Below are 17,043 nucleotides of genomic sequence, written 5' to 3'. Positions count from 1 at the left end.
CAACAACCTGTTCTAACAAGGACCAAAACAACGATGCTGTTCTTTGTGTTAAAAATAATTGCATGTAAACATGCAAAATTACTGTGGTAATCTTTAATGTTAAAATAGATTCAACCAATGTTTTGATGATGTTTTATGTAGGGAATACTGCATTGAAATTTGGGGTTGGTCCAAATTGATATTTGAAATTTTATTTCAAGTGAAGCATTTAGTTATGTAAAAGGTATTTGAATGGAATAGATGACTTCCTGCTTTATATGCCCCTAGCAGGAATTACAGGTTAAATCAATCAGATTATTTTAACCCATTTCCAGTAAACAGTAATAAAAATATTGTCATTTAGCTCAGGATAAAGGCCTAGGAAGTTTGGGGTTTTTTTTTCTTCAGATTATGAGAAGTAGGACTCATATAGACAATAAACTGGTTCTTTCATCAGCTGAATGTTCTATACTGGAAAAACTGAATCCATGAAGGTTTATGGACAAAAAAACCCCGGTCAGAACCTGCTTGAGGACAGACAGTAGTACACAATTATTTCACTTGCTATTTATTTCTGCAGATTGACATGACCATTCTCATGGGGTCTCTTAATCTATATCTTTGAGTACTAGAATATCTTCAAATGCATTTAAAAATGAACCTAATTATCTGCTGCCATTTTATATCTTCAAATGCATTTAAAAATGAACCTAATTATCTGCTGCCATTTTGCAAATAGGTTGCAACTCTTATTTTATGTTTTCAGCACAGATTCTCCTGCTGTTTAAATAAGCAGAAACAATTCTGTTCTGGTCATACTTCACAGTGGTTTATGCCAGTATAATGTCACTGGTATGGAATTACTGTATGGTACAATAAACAGAATTACGCCTTTTGAAGACTGAGTCATCTTTAGCAGTTTTACCTATCTTAACTATTAATCTTAACTACTATTTTATTACCAAACTAACAACAAAAAACAGTAAATATACTACATAAGTCATGCTATAAATAAATTATAAACCAGGATGAATGGGCATGTTGAAATATAACACAAGTATCTTTCAAAGCATGAATAAACTAATGTATATTAACTTAAGCGTATGTTATACTCACATGTGTGCTTAGCCTTACATATGTTCAGTAATTGGAAAAAGCTGCAAACTGGAACTAGTAACATTTTAAAAAGTATATACTAGACAGGTATCTACTTTGCTTGTTTAAAAGCTGGCTTCTCTAGTTTCTTTGCATATGGGAAATCTTATTCTTTCAATAAGAGTTCTGTCTGTGGATCAGGTGTGCAGCTGGCTTCTTGGGAACATCTTCTTACAGTATCCTCTAGCCTTTAATTTGCCAGAATGCTGCAGCTCTAAACCAATTTGCTCTCTCAGTGATTTAACTGCAAAATTTTTGACCAGGTAAAAGTCAGTTATTGTAACTCCCACTGAAGTCTGCTTCCACTTAATGTCAGGGAGAAATTTGCCAATGATTTTCAACAAGAATAGTTACCGTTGCACTTATTCCAGATATACATTATCAGCAGAGAGCAGAATTTTGCACATTTGGTAAATATGCCTGCTTTTACTAGAGCAAATGCCCTGTGTATTATCTGTTTCACATGAAGCAAAGCATTAACATTTGGGATAGCTCTAAAATAATTGTAATTTATAGTACAACATATTGATGTTGTTTTGCATTTGTGTAGGTACTGACCATTGCTATTGCAAATAACATGTAAGCTCTTAAATAAAAATCCTAAAGAAAATCTTATTCTTCCAGCATTTGCAATCTATTTACAAAGGCTTTTTCTTTCTGTTTTTTGTTGTTGTTTTTTTTTTTCTTCTCCATGCACAGGTAGTGGCCCAATTGTGGATCCAGACGTTTATGGTATATATTTGATTTTCTTTTTCTTTTCTTTTAATGATAGAAATAAAGGAACTCAAAGCATTAAAAGAATGAATGTCAGTCTCAGTTAAACTGAAATGGCAGATATTATAACACAATTCTGAAAGGCACTTGGTATTGTTGGTTCTATTCCTGACAATTAAGATAAATGAGGACAATTTTTACTTATGCTACAGCTTTTGATTCAGGGTACATAAATCCACTGCTACTGATGGTTACAATTGGCACTGTAGGATGAAAATTGTCTGATGTAGCACACAGGCATGAGATTTTGTGAAACTTTCAGAGGCATTTCTTAGGGGAAAGAGAGTTCATAATTTCTCCTTATAGAACTTATTTTTTCAGGGATGATTCCATACTTGTTTTGCCTCCAAAAATGTACCCCTAAATTCCCCTTAAAAATGAGTTTGGCACAAGTGAGTTTTCCTGTTGTGGTGGTTGATCCTGGCTGGATGCCAGGTGCCCACCAAAACCACTCTGTCACTCCCCTCCTCAGCTGGACAGGGGAGAGAAAATATAACAAAAGGCTTGTGGGTAGAGATAAGGACAGGAAGTGATCACTCACTAATTACCGTCATGGGCAAAATGGATTAGACTTGGGGAAATTAATTTATTATCAATCAAATCAGAACAGGGTCATGAGAAATAAAATGAAATTTTAAAAACACCTTCCCCCCACCCATCCGTTCTTCCCAGGCTCAACTTTACTCCCGGGTTCTCTACCTCCTCTCCTTGAGTGGCACAGGGGGACAGGGAATGGGAGTTGCAGTCAGTTCATCACGTTATTTCTGCCGCTCCTTCCTCCTCACACTCTTCCTCTACTCCAGTGTGGGGTCCCTCCCACGGGAGACAATCTTCCACGAATGTTTCCAACATGGGTCCTTCCCATGGGCTACAGTTCTTAATGAACTGCTCCAGTGTGGGTCCCTCCCACAGGGTGCAGTCCTTCAGGAACAGACTGCTCCAGCGTGAGTCTCCCATGGTGTCACAAGCCCTGCCAGCAAACATGCTGAGCTCTTCTCTCCATGGGTTTACAGGTCTTGCCAGAAGTCTGCTCCAGTGCAGGATCTCCACAGGGTCACAACCTCCTTCAGATGCATCCACCTGCTCCAGCATGGGGTCCTCCATGGCCTGCAGGTGGCTATCTGTTATACCGTTAACCTCCATGGGCTACAGGGGGACAACCTGCCTCACCATGGTCTTCACCATAGGCTGCAGGGGAATCTGTGCTCTGGCACCTGGAGCACCTCCTCCTCCTCCACTGACCTTGGTGTCTGCATGGTTATTTCATTAACATATTCTCACTCTTCTCTCCCACTGAAGTTGCCAGGGTGGTTTTTTTCCCCTTCTTAAATATGTTATCATAGAGGTGCTACCACTGTTGCTGATTGGCTCAGCCTTGGCAGTGGTGGCTCTGTCTTGGAGCCAGCTGACATTGGCTCCATCAGACATAGAAGAAGCTTCTAGCAGCTTCTCACAGAAGCCACCCCTATAGCCCCCCCACTATCAAAACCTCGCCACACAAACCCAATATACCTGTAGGTAATTTTTCTCTGTCCTCCCAATTTTACCTTCCTTTATTGTCTCTTGCATAAGCAGAACATTAACTTAGTGATATCTGAAGTAAAATATTTTAGGCTACACCTATTGAAAGCCAGTGTGCATTATAATAGAAACTGCAAACTGAAATACAACTGGCTATTTTTACATAATAGTTCTGGTATACTTCTGCTGAGCATGAAAGTACATCCTAACCAACACATCCAAAACACCCTTTAGCTTCCAGCAGAAGCAGGATCCTGTTTGGAGTAGCTTTATTTGGACAAAATGGCCCATGAATCAAGTTTCCTTAAGCTGATTGAAATGTTATTACTCTGATTCCATGTCATTAAACTTTAGCAAATGTGCATTTGAAGCATCAGTTTGGCTTTAAGTGCTTAGAAATACTAAAGCATAGCTTCCCCTCTTTCTCTTCCCAATTATTATTTTTATTTTATTTTAGGGCGAGGAAGAGGTGATGGTTTGCACAGTTTCCTAAATGTGTTGTATTATATATGATGTATACATGCATGAAGATTTTGAATCTGAGCTGTTTATCATGATCCTGATGCATGTGTATGAGTACTGTAATTCAGTTGACTGGTAGATTCGGTTAAAATGTATGCTTTGAATTGTGCAAGTGAATCACAGCCTGCAAGAACTAGTTCTGATGAGAACAATATTCCTTTTTATTTCAGGCTTTTCTTTCTACTTTTGAAATTGCTGCCTTTGATCTTTGTTACAGTGACTTAGTGATTGCTTTGTGCAACACTTTGTATTCCAGAGTGTTTCCTTAATTATTCCAAATTCACAAGTCCAGTTGGTGAGATGAATAAATAAGTCTAAAAAGTCTAGAAACTTATACTTCTTGGGAAAACCACTGCATGGTTCCCACCTGGGAATTAGCTCCTCCTAGAGACTGAGCATTTTTCATGACTTCTTTTCAGATCCTTCAATCTGTATGCTAATCTATTTACCACCAATTTAGATTATGTTAGAAGCAAGATTTAAAATTCTCCTTCCCCATCTCCCTCCTTCATGCTGCTTTCCCTTTTAAAACATATTTTTCATACTCCTATGCTAATCATGCTGCAAATTTGCACTCTGTAAAGGGTAAAGATAACTGCAGAGGGTTTGTTCTTCATGCTACACAATTTCTATGTTTTTTTAAGTGGTTTAATTCCTGGTAAACTCAGGATGCTTGGATGGTGCCCTAGTGCTTTAATAAACTCAGGGGATTTGCAAGGTATTTTCCTTTAAGTGTCAAGGCACTGCAGTGCCAGTGGCTTTGTGGGGACCAGGTGCCAAGGGTATTTTTGTGCTGGCAAGGCAGAAGTCTTGCCAGCCAGGGCCTGTCCCACTGTCCCCAATGAGGGAGCAGGGCAGGTTGTGGGGGCAGCTGTGGGCAGCCCCCAGCCAAGGGCATCAGGCACCTCTGTGGGGATGGGGCTTGGCTGTGGCCAGGATGAGCTGTCAGCCTGTGAGTGGGGATCAGAATCAGGACTAGTGACGGTAACCAAGGTTAGATACAGTCCCAGGATGGCAGGGCAGGGAGCAGGGCCACAGGGATGGGGACAGGCTCTGGTCAGGCCAGGATGTGAGCCTAAGTGTTGGGCCTGACACAGCATGACCCATGACAAGGTAGGGCAGGGCTGTGGCAGAGCTAGAGAGGAACATTCCTATGGTGTTCCTGTGGTGGGGATTGGTGGCCCTGGACTGACCTGAAATGAGGCTCCTGGGCCCATGGGCAGGGGTGAGAGAGGCCTCAGGGGAGGCTGGACAGTGCCAATAAGGGTTAGTACTCTCAGGGCCCTGACAATCGATTGGACCTTCACAGAAGAGGTGAATGTTTTTCCCCACCTGAATATATGCAGGAAGAAGGTGGAATGTGACTAGGCAAAAATAAATTGGAACAGGGTATGAAGGGTGACCTTTCACTTCAAAGGAGCTAAAACAGACTACAAAAACTAATCATGAGATTTGAACCAAAAAGAATAATTCCAGACAAAAAGAACCCATATGTGCCCCTGAGAAAAGGTTTGTGACAGTTTTTCACAGTTTCTATTGGGCTGGAACTTGGTCTCTGCAGTGTCTGTGCACCATCTGAGTTCCCTTAGCCAGCAGGACGTGGTTACAAGCTCATGTAGGATGATTATGACCCTCATTGCTGTGCCTTGTGTGAGTAAGCAGGGCTTGGCTGCATGGGGGCAGGGGGCTCTGGCCTTGAGTACCCTTCTCCATAGAGCAAAGCCCTTTGTAGTGGGATATTCTCTGTCCCTTGGATTTGACCTTCAGAACTCTGTGCTTCATGTGAGGTAATTTGCAAATGTTTTCCATCAAATGTTTCAAAAATACTATGGGAAACAGAAGAACCAATCAGCTCACAAAAGTATGCATGTTGTTATGTTTGTTGGGGGAATTCTATCCACATTGTACTTTATATACTCAAAGCACAGATCAATCAATCCCTAATAACTAATCCCCAGAGAATCCTGTGGAAGAAAGAAATAAGAGATGTTATCACAGTTTTGTATGACAGGTAACTGACAAAATAAAATAAAGTGATTTGCCCAGGGCTGAGCAAGAAATAAAATGCAAAGATGCCTACTTTGGCCCCTAGTTCATGTTTTAAGGCCATGCTGCTTTTTTATAGAATCACAGAATCATTTAGGTTGGAAAAGACCTTTGAGTTGATCAAGTCCAACTGTTAACCCAGGACTGTCAAGTCCATCACTAAACCATGTACCTAAGCACCACATCTACACATTTTATTGACTACCTCCAGGGATGGTGATTCCACCACCTCCCTGGGCAACCTGTTCCAATGCTTCACCACCCTTTCAATGAAGAAGTTTTTCCTAATATCCAATCTCAACCTCCCCTGGCGTAACTTGAGGCTGTTTCTTCTTGTCCTGTCACTAGTAAACTGGGAGAAGAGACCAACACCCACCTGCCTACAACTTCCTTTCATGTAGTTGGAGAGAGCAGTAAGGTTCCCCTTGAGTCTCCTCTTCTCCAGGCTAAACCACCCCAGTTCCCTCAGATACTCTTCATAAGGCTTCTGCTCCACAACCTTCACCAACTTCACTGTCCTTCTCTAGACATGCTGCAGCACCTCTATGTCCCTCTTGAAGTGAGTGGCCCAAAAGTGAACACAGTATTCGAGGTGTGGCCTCACCAGTGCTGAGTACAGGGGGACGGACAATCACTTCCCTTGTCCTGTTGGCCACACTGCTTCATATACAAGCCAGGATGCTGTTGGCCTTCCTGGCCACCTGGGCACACTGCTGGCTCATGTTCAGCTGGCTGCCGACCAGAATCTTCTGGTCCTTTTCCAGCAGGCAGCTTTCCAGCCACTCTTCCCCAAGCCTGTAGCATTGCATGGGGTTTGTTGTGACCCAAGTGCAGGATCCGGCACTACTTGTTGAACCTCATCCTGTCCAGATCCCTCTACAGAACCTTCCTACCCTCAAGCAGACCAACACTCCTGCCAACTTGGTGTCATCTGCAAACTTACTGAGGGTGCACTCGACCCCCTCATCCAGATTGGGGATAAAGATATTAAACAGAACAGGCCCCAGCACTGAGCCCTGGGGAACACCACGTGTGACCATCTGCCAGCTGGATGTAACTCCATTCACCACCACTCTTTGGGCTTGGCCATCCAGCCAGCTTTTAACCCAGTGTAGAGTACACCCATCCAAGCCATGAGCAGCGAGTTTCTCCAGGAGAATGCTGTGGGAGATGGTGTCAAAGGCTTTACTAAGCTCCAAGTAGACAATATCTACAGCCTTTCCTTCATCTACTAGGCGGGTCATCTTGCCGTAGAAGGAGATCAGATTCGTCAAGCAGGACCTGCTTTTCATAAACCCATGCTGGCTGGGCCTGATCCCCCAGTTGTCCTGCACGTGCCATGTGATGGCACTCAGGATGATCTGCTTCATAACCTTCCCCAGCACCAAGGTCAGGCTGATAGGCCTGTAGTTTCCCGGATCCTCCTTCCTGACCTTCTTGTAGGTGGGTGGCACATTGGCTAACCTCCAGTCTGCTGGTACTGTCCTGGTTAGCCAGGACTGTTGATAAATGATGGACAAGTGGCTCCTCGAGCTACTCCACCAGCTCCCTCAGTACCCTTGGGTGTATCCCGTTCAGCACCATAGATTTGTGCACATCCAAGTGGAGCAGCAGGTCACTAACTGTTTCCTCCTGGACTGTGGGGACTCCATTCTGTTCCTCCTCATATTGGATTGTATGACACATTTTCTAATTTGGTCATGAGAATGAGAGAGACTATGCCCCATAAAACTGAACTCCCAGAGGTATTCTCAAAACGACTCCCTGGTACTTATGACAGTGCCCTTGATTGGGTCCCAGCTGCTTTACACCTTGTTTATAAAAAAGCTGCAAAATGCTCCCATGCTTTAGTTGTGATTTACCTCCGTTGGTGTAGGAATATATGACTGCATAAGTTACTAGATACCAGAGAATTTTAGCCCTGAAGCAATACAAGTCCCACATAGCATGAATCAAGAGGCATGATCCTGTCTGTATCAGAATGCTATCTGCCTAATCAGAATTCATAATAAAATGAACAAGAACTCATTTAATTCAGAATTGCCTGGGTTTGGCTGAATAACTGTTGTGCATATTTTCCTTGATTTGCTCATCCATTTCAAGAGGCTTTGAAAGCATGGCACTAATTCAAATGTAAATGGTTCACAGTTATACAGGAGGGAATGGCAATGCAACACTGATGTACTGAAGTGGCCTACTTTATCCCTTGCCCTTGTCAATAATACTGCATAAACCCAGACCTGAAATACACAATTAATTTCAAATTTAATTTAGCATGCTGGAGGTGCATTTGCTATAAATGCACTTATTGGCCTTGTTTATTTTATTCCATCTGCACACATTACAGTCATACAATTGAAACGTATATTTCCAGATGCAATTACAGAAAATAATAATTTTAAAAAATATTTTTATTTTTTTATTATTTCAGTGCATGTATCTCTAAGTTCATGCATTTACTATTTAAGAATTTTTATCTCATTTAATAATTTTGATAGAAAATAATGAATTGCATATATTTGTGTTTCATTTTAAAATAATTATTTATAATTAAACCATATTCATTCTTTTGATGGAATTGTCCTGGATTCACCCCTGCAGACCTATGAGTAGCATTGTTTTGATAAATTAAATTTTTTCAGACCATCTGATATTGACGCAGAAGGTTTGGACACAACTTATATGACCAATGTGATCAAGTTAGTGCCACTTTATTAAGGGATACACAGCAATTTATACACTAGCACAAAGCACACACATTGCTTCTAGATTGCTAATAGGCTAAAGCTGCTTGTCTATTCATTCTCCTGAACTCTATGACTGGTCACAGCATGGTATACATGTTCCTCACCTACATTCTGTTTCAATATTTATTTTCATATTTTTCAGTTCAACTCCTTTATCTCTTTCCCACGTACAGTTCCTTAATAGTCCAACTTTCTTATCTCTCTGCCAGTACACAGTTTCTTTGTCTCTCTTGGCCTTGCATATGTCCTTCACAACAGCTGCAGCTTGTTACAGCTTCAGCCTGCTCGGCCTGCTCTTATAGTAAAGTTACTCGGTCTGGATTGCTCACAATATGTCCGTTATCTTCCAGCCACTCCACAATCTGAGGCACCTTTTTAAAGTTTACCTGTATGACCATTTAGCATGTTAGAACATAACCTCTATGCACACAGCATCATTTTTCATTATTTTTTTAACCTAAGAACACTAGCTGTTTTGCATTTGGTATCAATAAAATAGCTAAAAGGTCATCTGCCAAATTCTTCACAGCTAAACAAAAAGTCCCCAAGCTAATTTCTAAGTCAGTCTTATATTTGGCAGAATACAAAGCTAGAGAAGTTAATTTTAGAGGGCAGTCTTCAATTTTTAATGGGAAGTCAGAAGCACATAAAAATAGCTTTATGGATGGAGTTCTTATTTAACTCTAGTTTTTCTAATAGAACTATATATTATGATGTAGATTCTTTCTCTTTTAAGCTGAATAGAGAAACAGCTTCTTTTTTCAAGTCTGTTGGTCACAACACGTTTGTTCAAAGTTATCTGTCACAAGGATACCCCCAAATGTATCAGGTACTATATAAATAATGTATAATTTTCAAATTGCTCAGAATTCTGATAAGTGTTACTGTCATTTGGGCATTACAAAACTGAAATAATAAAGACAATCCTTTTCCCTTCAAGGTTGCAAAATTATAAAAGCACCCTTTTTTCCTTTCCTAAGAGTATGAAACCACGCTTAATGATCTTGAAGACACCACAAATAATAGTCATCGAATCACTTCTGCAGATGTTTCCAAAAAAGAGAATGAAGATAGTATCACTGTAAGTATATACATTGTTTCCTGATCTGTAATCTTGGCAGATTTTTTTGACTATACAACTAATGAAACTGCAAAGATTGTAATGGAACCCTAAGCTACCAGAACACCAGAGCTGTTACTGTGTCACGATCAAAATCAAGAGGCAAATAATCAATGCACCCCCCTCTTCCTTCACCCCATTTTTTGAGAGTGGTTCACTTTTTATTCCAAGTAAAGTTGCTAATTTGTTTTGTGCTTTTCTGAACAACTAACTGTAATTTGTTAGCCCAAGACTTTGCTTCTAATTTTAGCCAAGGAGAACAACTCTTTTTTTACAGAATATCAACATCCAAGGTAACTTAAAGACTTTTGCTTTAATTCCAGTTCCAAAATCAACTGCTCCTTACAAAGAGGACATGGTGTAGCGAACTTTCAAATTCTAATTGTATGTTTTTAATGTGTGTTTTCATGTAGCTTTTTTATAAAATAATTTGTAGTAGATCTTAGTATAGGCAGCTGAATTTGTGGGTCTTCTCCTTTGCTGCCTCACCTATCATGATGTTGGAAATTGAATGTTAGATGAACGTTAAATGTCATGAATTGTTGGAAACTGGTAGCAGGCAGCAGATCTGGTTAGTAGTGCTGCCTCCCTGGTGCAGGCGTTGATGACTCTGCAAGGCGGCAGGCAGTGGAGAGTGTGTGCATTTGTGGTAGACTGTGAGTTGGGAAAGAATGGAAAAGGAGGCTATAAAAGCTAGGTATTGTCTCAATACATCTGAAAGTGATGAGGGAGGAATCTATTTTGTGCAGATGGAAGAAAGCCTACCCAGTGGCTCTCTCTAGTGCTAGTGGTTGGGGAGTGAAAAGTTATAAGAATAAGAGCAGTGAGAAGGGTTCCTAAAACTTTGATTTTGTTCTGTTTCCATCTGTTAAGTGCAGTGGGGGCATTAACTTTGACAGCCTTCAGTCCCTCAAATTGGCAGTGGTTGCTTCATTGAGATATACTTTGCTAAAAAATCAGGAAGATCCCAGATAGTCTTATTTCTGATAACAGAATCACAAAATAGCTGAGACTGGAAGGCACCTCTGGACATCACCTAGTCCAACCCTCCTGCTCAAAGCAGAGTCAGCTACAGCAGGTTGTCCAGGGCTGTATCCAGTCAGGTTTTGAATATCTCCAGGGATGGAGACTCCACAACCTTTCTGGGCAACCTGTGCCAGTGTTCAACAACCCTCACAGTAAAAAAGTGTTTTCTTATATGTTTTCTTAAAACATGCCACTCTGCTGGAAGGGAAAGGGGTGATGTACATTCCCTCCCACCTGTCCTGAATGTGTGGAATGTTGAAAAAGTGGTTCTAAAGGTGTCTAAATCTCTATTCTTGGCAGGATAGAGGAAACTTCAGCAAGTGACTTATTTATGTACTCTTTGTTCTGAGTGCAAATCTTTCCTATTTGAAATTAATCTCTACCTAAATCATAGAATCATAGAATGGTTTGGGTTGGAAAGGACCTTTAAAGTTCATCTAGTCCAACACCCCTGCCATGGGCAGGGACATCTTTCACTAGACCAGGTTACTCAAAGCCCCATCCAGCCTAGCGTTGAACACTTCCAGGGATGGGGCATCCACAGCTTCTCTGGGCAACCTGTTCCAGTGTCTCACCACCCTCATTGTAAAAAATGTCTTCCTTATGTCCAATCTAAATCTACCCTCTTTCAGTTTAAAACCATCGCCCCTTGTCCTGTCACTACAGGCCTTGGTAAAAAGTCTTTCTCTGTCTTTCTTATAAGACCCCTTTAAGTAGTGAAAGGCTGCAATAAGATGACTCTGGAGTCTTCTCCAGGCTGAACCACCCCAGCTCTCTCAGCCTTTCTTCATGGGAGAGGTGTTCCAGCCCTCTGACCATTTTTTTGGCACCTTCTCTGGACTCACTTTAGCAGGTCCATGTCTTTCTTGTACTGGGGGCACCAGAAGTGGCTGCAGTAGTCCAGATGGGGTCTCATGAGAGTGGAGTAGAGGGGGAGAATCACCTCCCTTGACTTGCTGGCCACACTGATTTTTATGCAATTCAGGACACAATTGGCTTTCTGGGCTGTGAGCGCACATTGCTGGCTCATGTCCAATTTTTTATCCACCAGTACCCCCAAGTCCTTCTCTGCAGGGCTGCTCTCATTGCATTCATCCCCCAGCCTGTATTGATACTGGGGGTTGCCCTGATCCAGGTGCAGGACCTTGCACTTGGCCTTGTTGAACTTCATGAGGTTGGGTTAATGGGTAAATCTGAATGTATGCTGAATATGTTTGAAGATGGTTAATGAGAAAAAATCAGATCTGTTTGTGTCCTTTTTTTTTAGGTATATATTATGGTGGGAAGTGCAGCACTGGTGTGCACTGGCTTAGTAATAATGCTCATTATTCTGAAGTTTGGAAGACACTCTAAGTTTGGGATGAAAGGTATGCAGGGTCATTTTTTATATCTCCTGTAATTGTTGTGGGTTGTACAAGCTTATACCGTAGGTATCTGTACCAAGAACAGTCAAGATAGATAACTAGATAAAGTGCCATCACATTTTGTGCTTCATTTATCCCTCAGATAAGTAAGAGCAGAGACAGGTCTAGAGAGGAATATATCATTTTAGTTTGAATGTTCTACTCCTCTGATTTTTCTTATCACAGATCCCATTTCTTTATCTTCAACTGCACAGCCCCATGGGACACTTCCTGAAATAAAATATCACTTGAATTACTGTAGGGAAGTAGAAGATAAGAAATTAATTTTTTTCTGATAAAAGTTTGATTACAAATATTTTGCAACAATCTATGCTTTATGGAAGAGATACTTCAGACAATACTATAAATGCTGCCTTGAGGTGATAGATTGCATTGGGTCTGGCTGGGATGGAGTTAACTTTCCCTATAGCAGCCGTCATAGTTCTGTGCTTTGTATTTGTAGCTAGAAAGGTGTTGATAACACACCAGTGTTTTGAATACTGCTGAGCAGTGATGGCACAGCTTCAGGGCTCTCTCTCCAACCTTCCCCCCCACCACCACCACTAGGCTGGGGGCGGGGGGGGGAGGGGCAAGAGAATGGGTAGGGACACAACCAGGACAGCTGACTCAAACTGGCCAAAGGAATATTCCATACCATATGATGTCATGCTCAGCAGTAAAAGCCAACAGAAAGGAGGAGGAAAGATCAGCAGAGATGAAGTGTTATGAACTGACTGCAGCTCCCATTCCACACACTGATCAGGGGCTGGGGAGGGAGGGCATAGAAGATTCATGAGTGAAGTTGAACCTGGGAAGAAAGGGGGCTGGAGGGAAGTTGGTTTTAGTTTTGTTTTTATTTGTTGTTATCCTATTCTGTTATTAATTGGCAATAAATTGAATTAATCATCCCCAAGTTGAGTTGATAGAATGGCTTGGTGGGCACCTGGCAGCCAGCCAATGTTAAACCACCACAGTTTGTTCTAGAGCTGGAGGAATTCAAGGTAGGGACAGTAACTGGGAGAGACAAGGGGAAAAACATGGACTGGACATTGCCAGAGAGCAGAATAATCATGGGAAATTTTTGTTGTTGTAATTGTGGTGAAGGGACAAGGACTGAAGTGTGTGTAAATTGTCCACTTCTGTCAGTGTTGCAATGATGTTCTGATATTGGTGTGAGAAATTCTTTTCATTGATGTAAGTGAAGTTTGTGAAGACTGTGTGATAATGTATATTTTAATGATAATTTTTAAATATGTGTTTCACAGAAGCTGTCCCTGCAGCCTCCTCTGCTACCAAAACTTTGCCCTTTAAACCCAATACATAGATTCAATGACAAGAGGGGAATGTGCATTTGCAGTGCATCCTGTCACACTGGTGATTTCTCATTTTCTTGAGCCTGTGCATGTGTCTTGGGAAATGGCAGCTGGAAAGAGTGGCAAGTGCTCAAGTCCCTATGGAAGGGGAACTGTCAGCTGTTTATTTATTTATTTATTTTACTACTGAATGGAGGTACAAATAACATAGAGGTACTTGTAACAACTCCAGTATGGTATCATTGTATTCATCTCATCAGTCTGCATCTAGAGATGTTGGTGCAATAGTATTTAAGAAAAACAACAGCCTCCCCCCAAAACCCAGAGGAACACACACACACACACACTTGTTATCTTGTTGAGAGGCACAGAAGGTGCTTTTCTGTGTACTAAAGGAGATGAGCTTTTGATCTTAAGATGTATAGTTAAGGATCTGTGGAGAAAGTGGTAAGTTATTTTTGATAGGTTCCTATTAACCTTATGTCCTTCCCCTTATTTGTGCTTATGATATAGTACCACAGAAGTTTTTTCCCCAAAGTTGTATATTTTGATGATTCTGACTTGTTCTTTGTCGCGACGGAGGGAAGACACTGACACTCAATATGAGTGATCAGCAAACTTCGTTTATTGTCCCTTACAGTCACCTTTTATGCCTTGTTATAATTAGCTCATACATATTACAAAAGTTAAGCTCATTATTGGTTAGTTGCCTAAATACCAAGCCCACCCCTAGTTTCTCTTCTGTAGTTATCTGTTCCCTCCTGCAACATTATTTACCGACCGCAATTTTCCTGTTATTGTGTAACAAGAACAGCTAAGGACAGTGTATTTTTGCTTTACTTCAGATAAGCTGAGAGCGATGTGCATTTTTGTCCAGCCAGCTGGACTATGTCTATGTGACCTTTTTCAGCTAGCCAGTTATCCACAGTTCTTGACAGTGATCTTTTCAGAGATATCAACTGTATATTTGGTATTTGTATATTCTGTGTAGAAGAGAGTTCCTAGAACAGAGTAGATATGAAGAGTAGAAATGTAGGTAGTAGATAGTACAGATTAGCTCACTAGGATGGTAACCTCCTTTTCTCTCACCTCCTTCTGATATGATGCAGTCTCTGGTCTTTGAGGTAGCATTAAAAGAGGACAGACATTGTGAAATGTCCTGAAAAACAACATGGAGCTTGTGGAACAGAGCTGGAGAGTTTTGGCCAAAGACTAGAAAAAACTGTCTAGAACTGGATAGCAGCTCAGTGGAAATTTTCTTTGTGGCTGAAGCTTTCTGAATTCCATTTAAAGACCTGAAGGAAATGAAGCTAAATGACAGCAAGGATAGGATCTGTTTGCTTTAAAGCTGAATGCTTTTTAGTTTTTTCAAAATTTGTGTTACAGATTTCAAGACAGCATTGCAGAAGAACTTGGAAGTAAACTCTATCCTGAGGGAGAATGAACAAAACTGTATTTTGCATGGTAACATAATATGTTACTTTCTGGGTAGCTCCTTACATGGTGGTTGTTTTTCAGTATCTTCAATTAGAACTTCTCTCACAAAAATAACAGTTTTGCATTATTAGTAAGTTTGATTTCAGTAGTTTTATGTTGTGAAATTGGCCATCTAGATCATATTTGAATAAGGATGCATTTTGGGGGGAGTAACTAGCTGAAATTATGAAAAGGTAGCAACTGCATCTATGGAGTTTATTTTTTCCTGTTAATTTGACCAGTGATGGTTAGCAAAAGCAGTAAAATTACTTCACTGTTCAGGTACACTCCCTCAAAAACTTATCACTGGCATGATATGTATGGTAATGGTGAAATGTCACTGTGAGCTACAAGTAACCCCTGAATGTTTCATGAGAAAGGAATGATGTTCAGTTGTCCCTGAAATGAACCTCAAACTTCTCCTAAGTTTACAGTCGTGCATCATTAATATGCTTGCAGTATGGGTCTATCTATAATCTATCCATAATCCAAAGCCCCAGAAACACTTTTACAATTTTTCATCACCAGTATTATTGAATTTATTTTAAAGCAATATTTAAAGACCTGAGATTAGAACACCATATTGATATGTAATACTCAGACTGATAATAAAAGAATGCCTGCTCTGAAGATCTGGCAACATAAGCATATAACGAGAAATAATGAATGAAGATAAACAATCCAGGATATTTGAGCATGAGGAAAATAAGGCAAAGGTGAAAACAAATTTTTAGTCTGTATTGGTCAGTATAATACATTTTAAAAGTGTATCTTGGAAATTCTGCATAAAAAAATTAAGCCAGCTACCTGTGAACTCGATGAGTGGTTTTGCATTGATTTCAGTGAGAGCAAAATTAGTCTCAACTTTGCATACAGACATCATTTTATAGTTGGTGTAGCTTAGCATATGATTTTAGTAGGGAAGTGGGAGGGAATAAAATATCTAAAATGCTATGGAAAACATTTATAAAACAAGGTAAATCAAATATTCCCCAAAGCGTGAATGAATATTTTTGAATACATGAGAAGGAACTTCTGGAGTTGCATAGGGTAGAGATGAACAAAAGGCTGTGCTTCATTTTTCTATTATCTTGTGAGAACACATTATGGTCACACCAAACACCCTGTCGTTAAACATCTCCCCACCCTTCCTCAAACAATAGTTTAGAAAAAACCAAAGTAGTCGATAACCGGAGCAGTAAAACTGGCACCCAATGGTATTTTTCATGTTACTGTGCACTAAGAGGGGAAAATTTGCCTTCCATGCTTAAAGAGCTTGAGCATTGTTGGACTTCAGAACTGAAAGTAACTAGTCTCCTCAGAAAGAGATGTGGAGCATGTAGTTGTGGTCTGAACTATGCTGTATCAGAGCTGACCATAGTTGAAAGCACTTTCACTGCAGCTGAACAGCTGTCACTGCAGCTGAACAGCTGCAGAGACTGCCACAGAGCCTACATACCCCCATTGTCTTCTTTCCATGACTGTGCCTGAGCAGAAGAGTCCATTTTACACAATAGGGAGAGCCTGGTGCTCTGGGTGCTTCCTGTACATTTGCATCAATCTCTTATTGAGATGTGTTGAAGAGTTGTGTAAAAATAACTTATCCTCTCTTTTGGCTTCTCTATTCATTTTGTATATCTTAGATGAGGGGACAGCTTGGGATATGTTAATTTCACACTGTTACCTTTGGAAATAACAGTAGTATAGCGCTTTTGCAGATAAAAAAAGACAAGCAAATCAGTTCACCAGTTCACCACCAGCAACAAAACTAAAACATTTTTTTTGTGATATCCTGGATTCTGGTTGAAGCTGGATTGTACCATACATGGCAATTCTTGCCCAGTTTTTGCAAAAGCACCCATTACTAGGCTTCTATCAAGAGCTTCCTTTAATGCACCTGAAAATGCCTTTGTTTTCATAGTATATACATTCTCATAGCATTACACTCCTTGGACCTGGAT

General features: G+C 40.5%; 1 protein-coding gene across 1 annotated transcript in view; it reads left to right on the top strand.

Moving 5' to 3' along the window:
• The window catches only part of LOC129734856 (BDNF/NT-3 growth factors receptor-like), a 248,530-nt gene that overhangs the window by 50,778 nt on the left and 180,709 nt on the right, over positions 1 to 17,043 (top strand). Inside the window, exons 9-11 of the mRNA XM_055700189.1 lie at positions 1,834 to 1,866; positions 9,725 to 9,825; positions 12,158 to 12,257. Coding sequence (XP_055556164.1) covers positions 1,834 to 1,866; positions 9,725 to 9,825; positions 12,158 to 12,257 — 234 coding nt within the window. The remainder of the gene's footprint in view (positions 1 to 1,833; positions 1,867 to 9,724; positions 9,826 to 12,157; positions 12,258 to 17,043) is intronic.

The sequence above is a fragment of the Falco cherrug genome, assembly GCF_023634085.1.
Source record: "Falco cherrug isolate bFalChe1 chromosome W unlocalized genomic scaffold, bFalChe1.pri SUPER_W_unloc_1, whole genome shotgun sequence".
Classification (NCBI taxonomy): Eukaryota; Metazoa; Chordata; class Aves; order Falconiformes; family Falconidae; genus Falco; species Falco cherrug.
The sequence above is the reverse complement of the archived record's forward strand: the minus strand, read 5'-3'. Positions and strand labels throughout refer to the sequence as shown.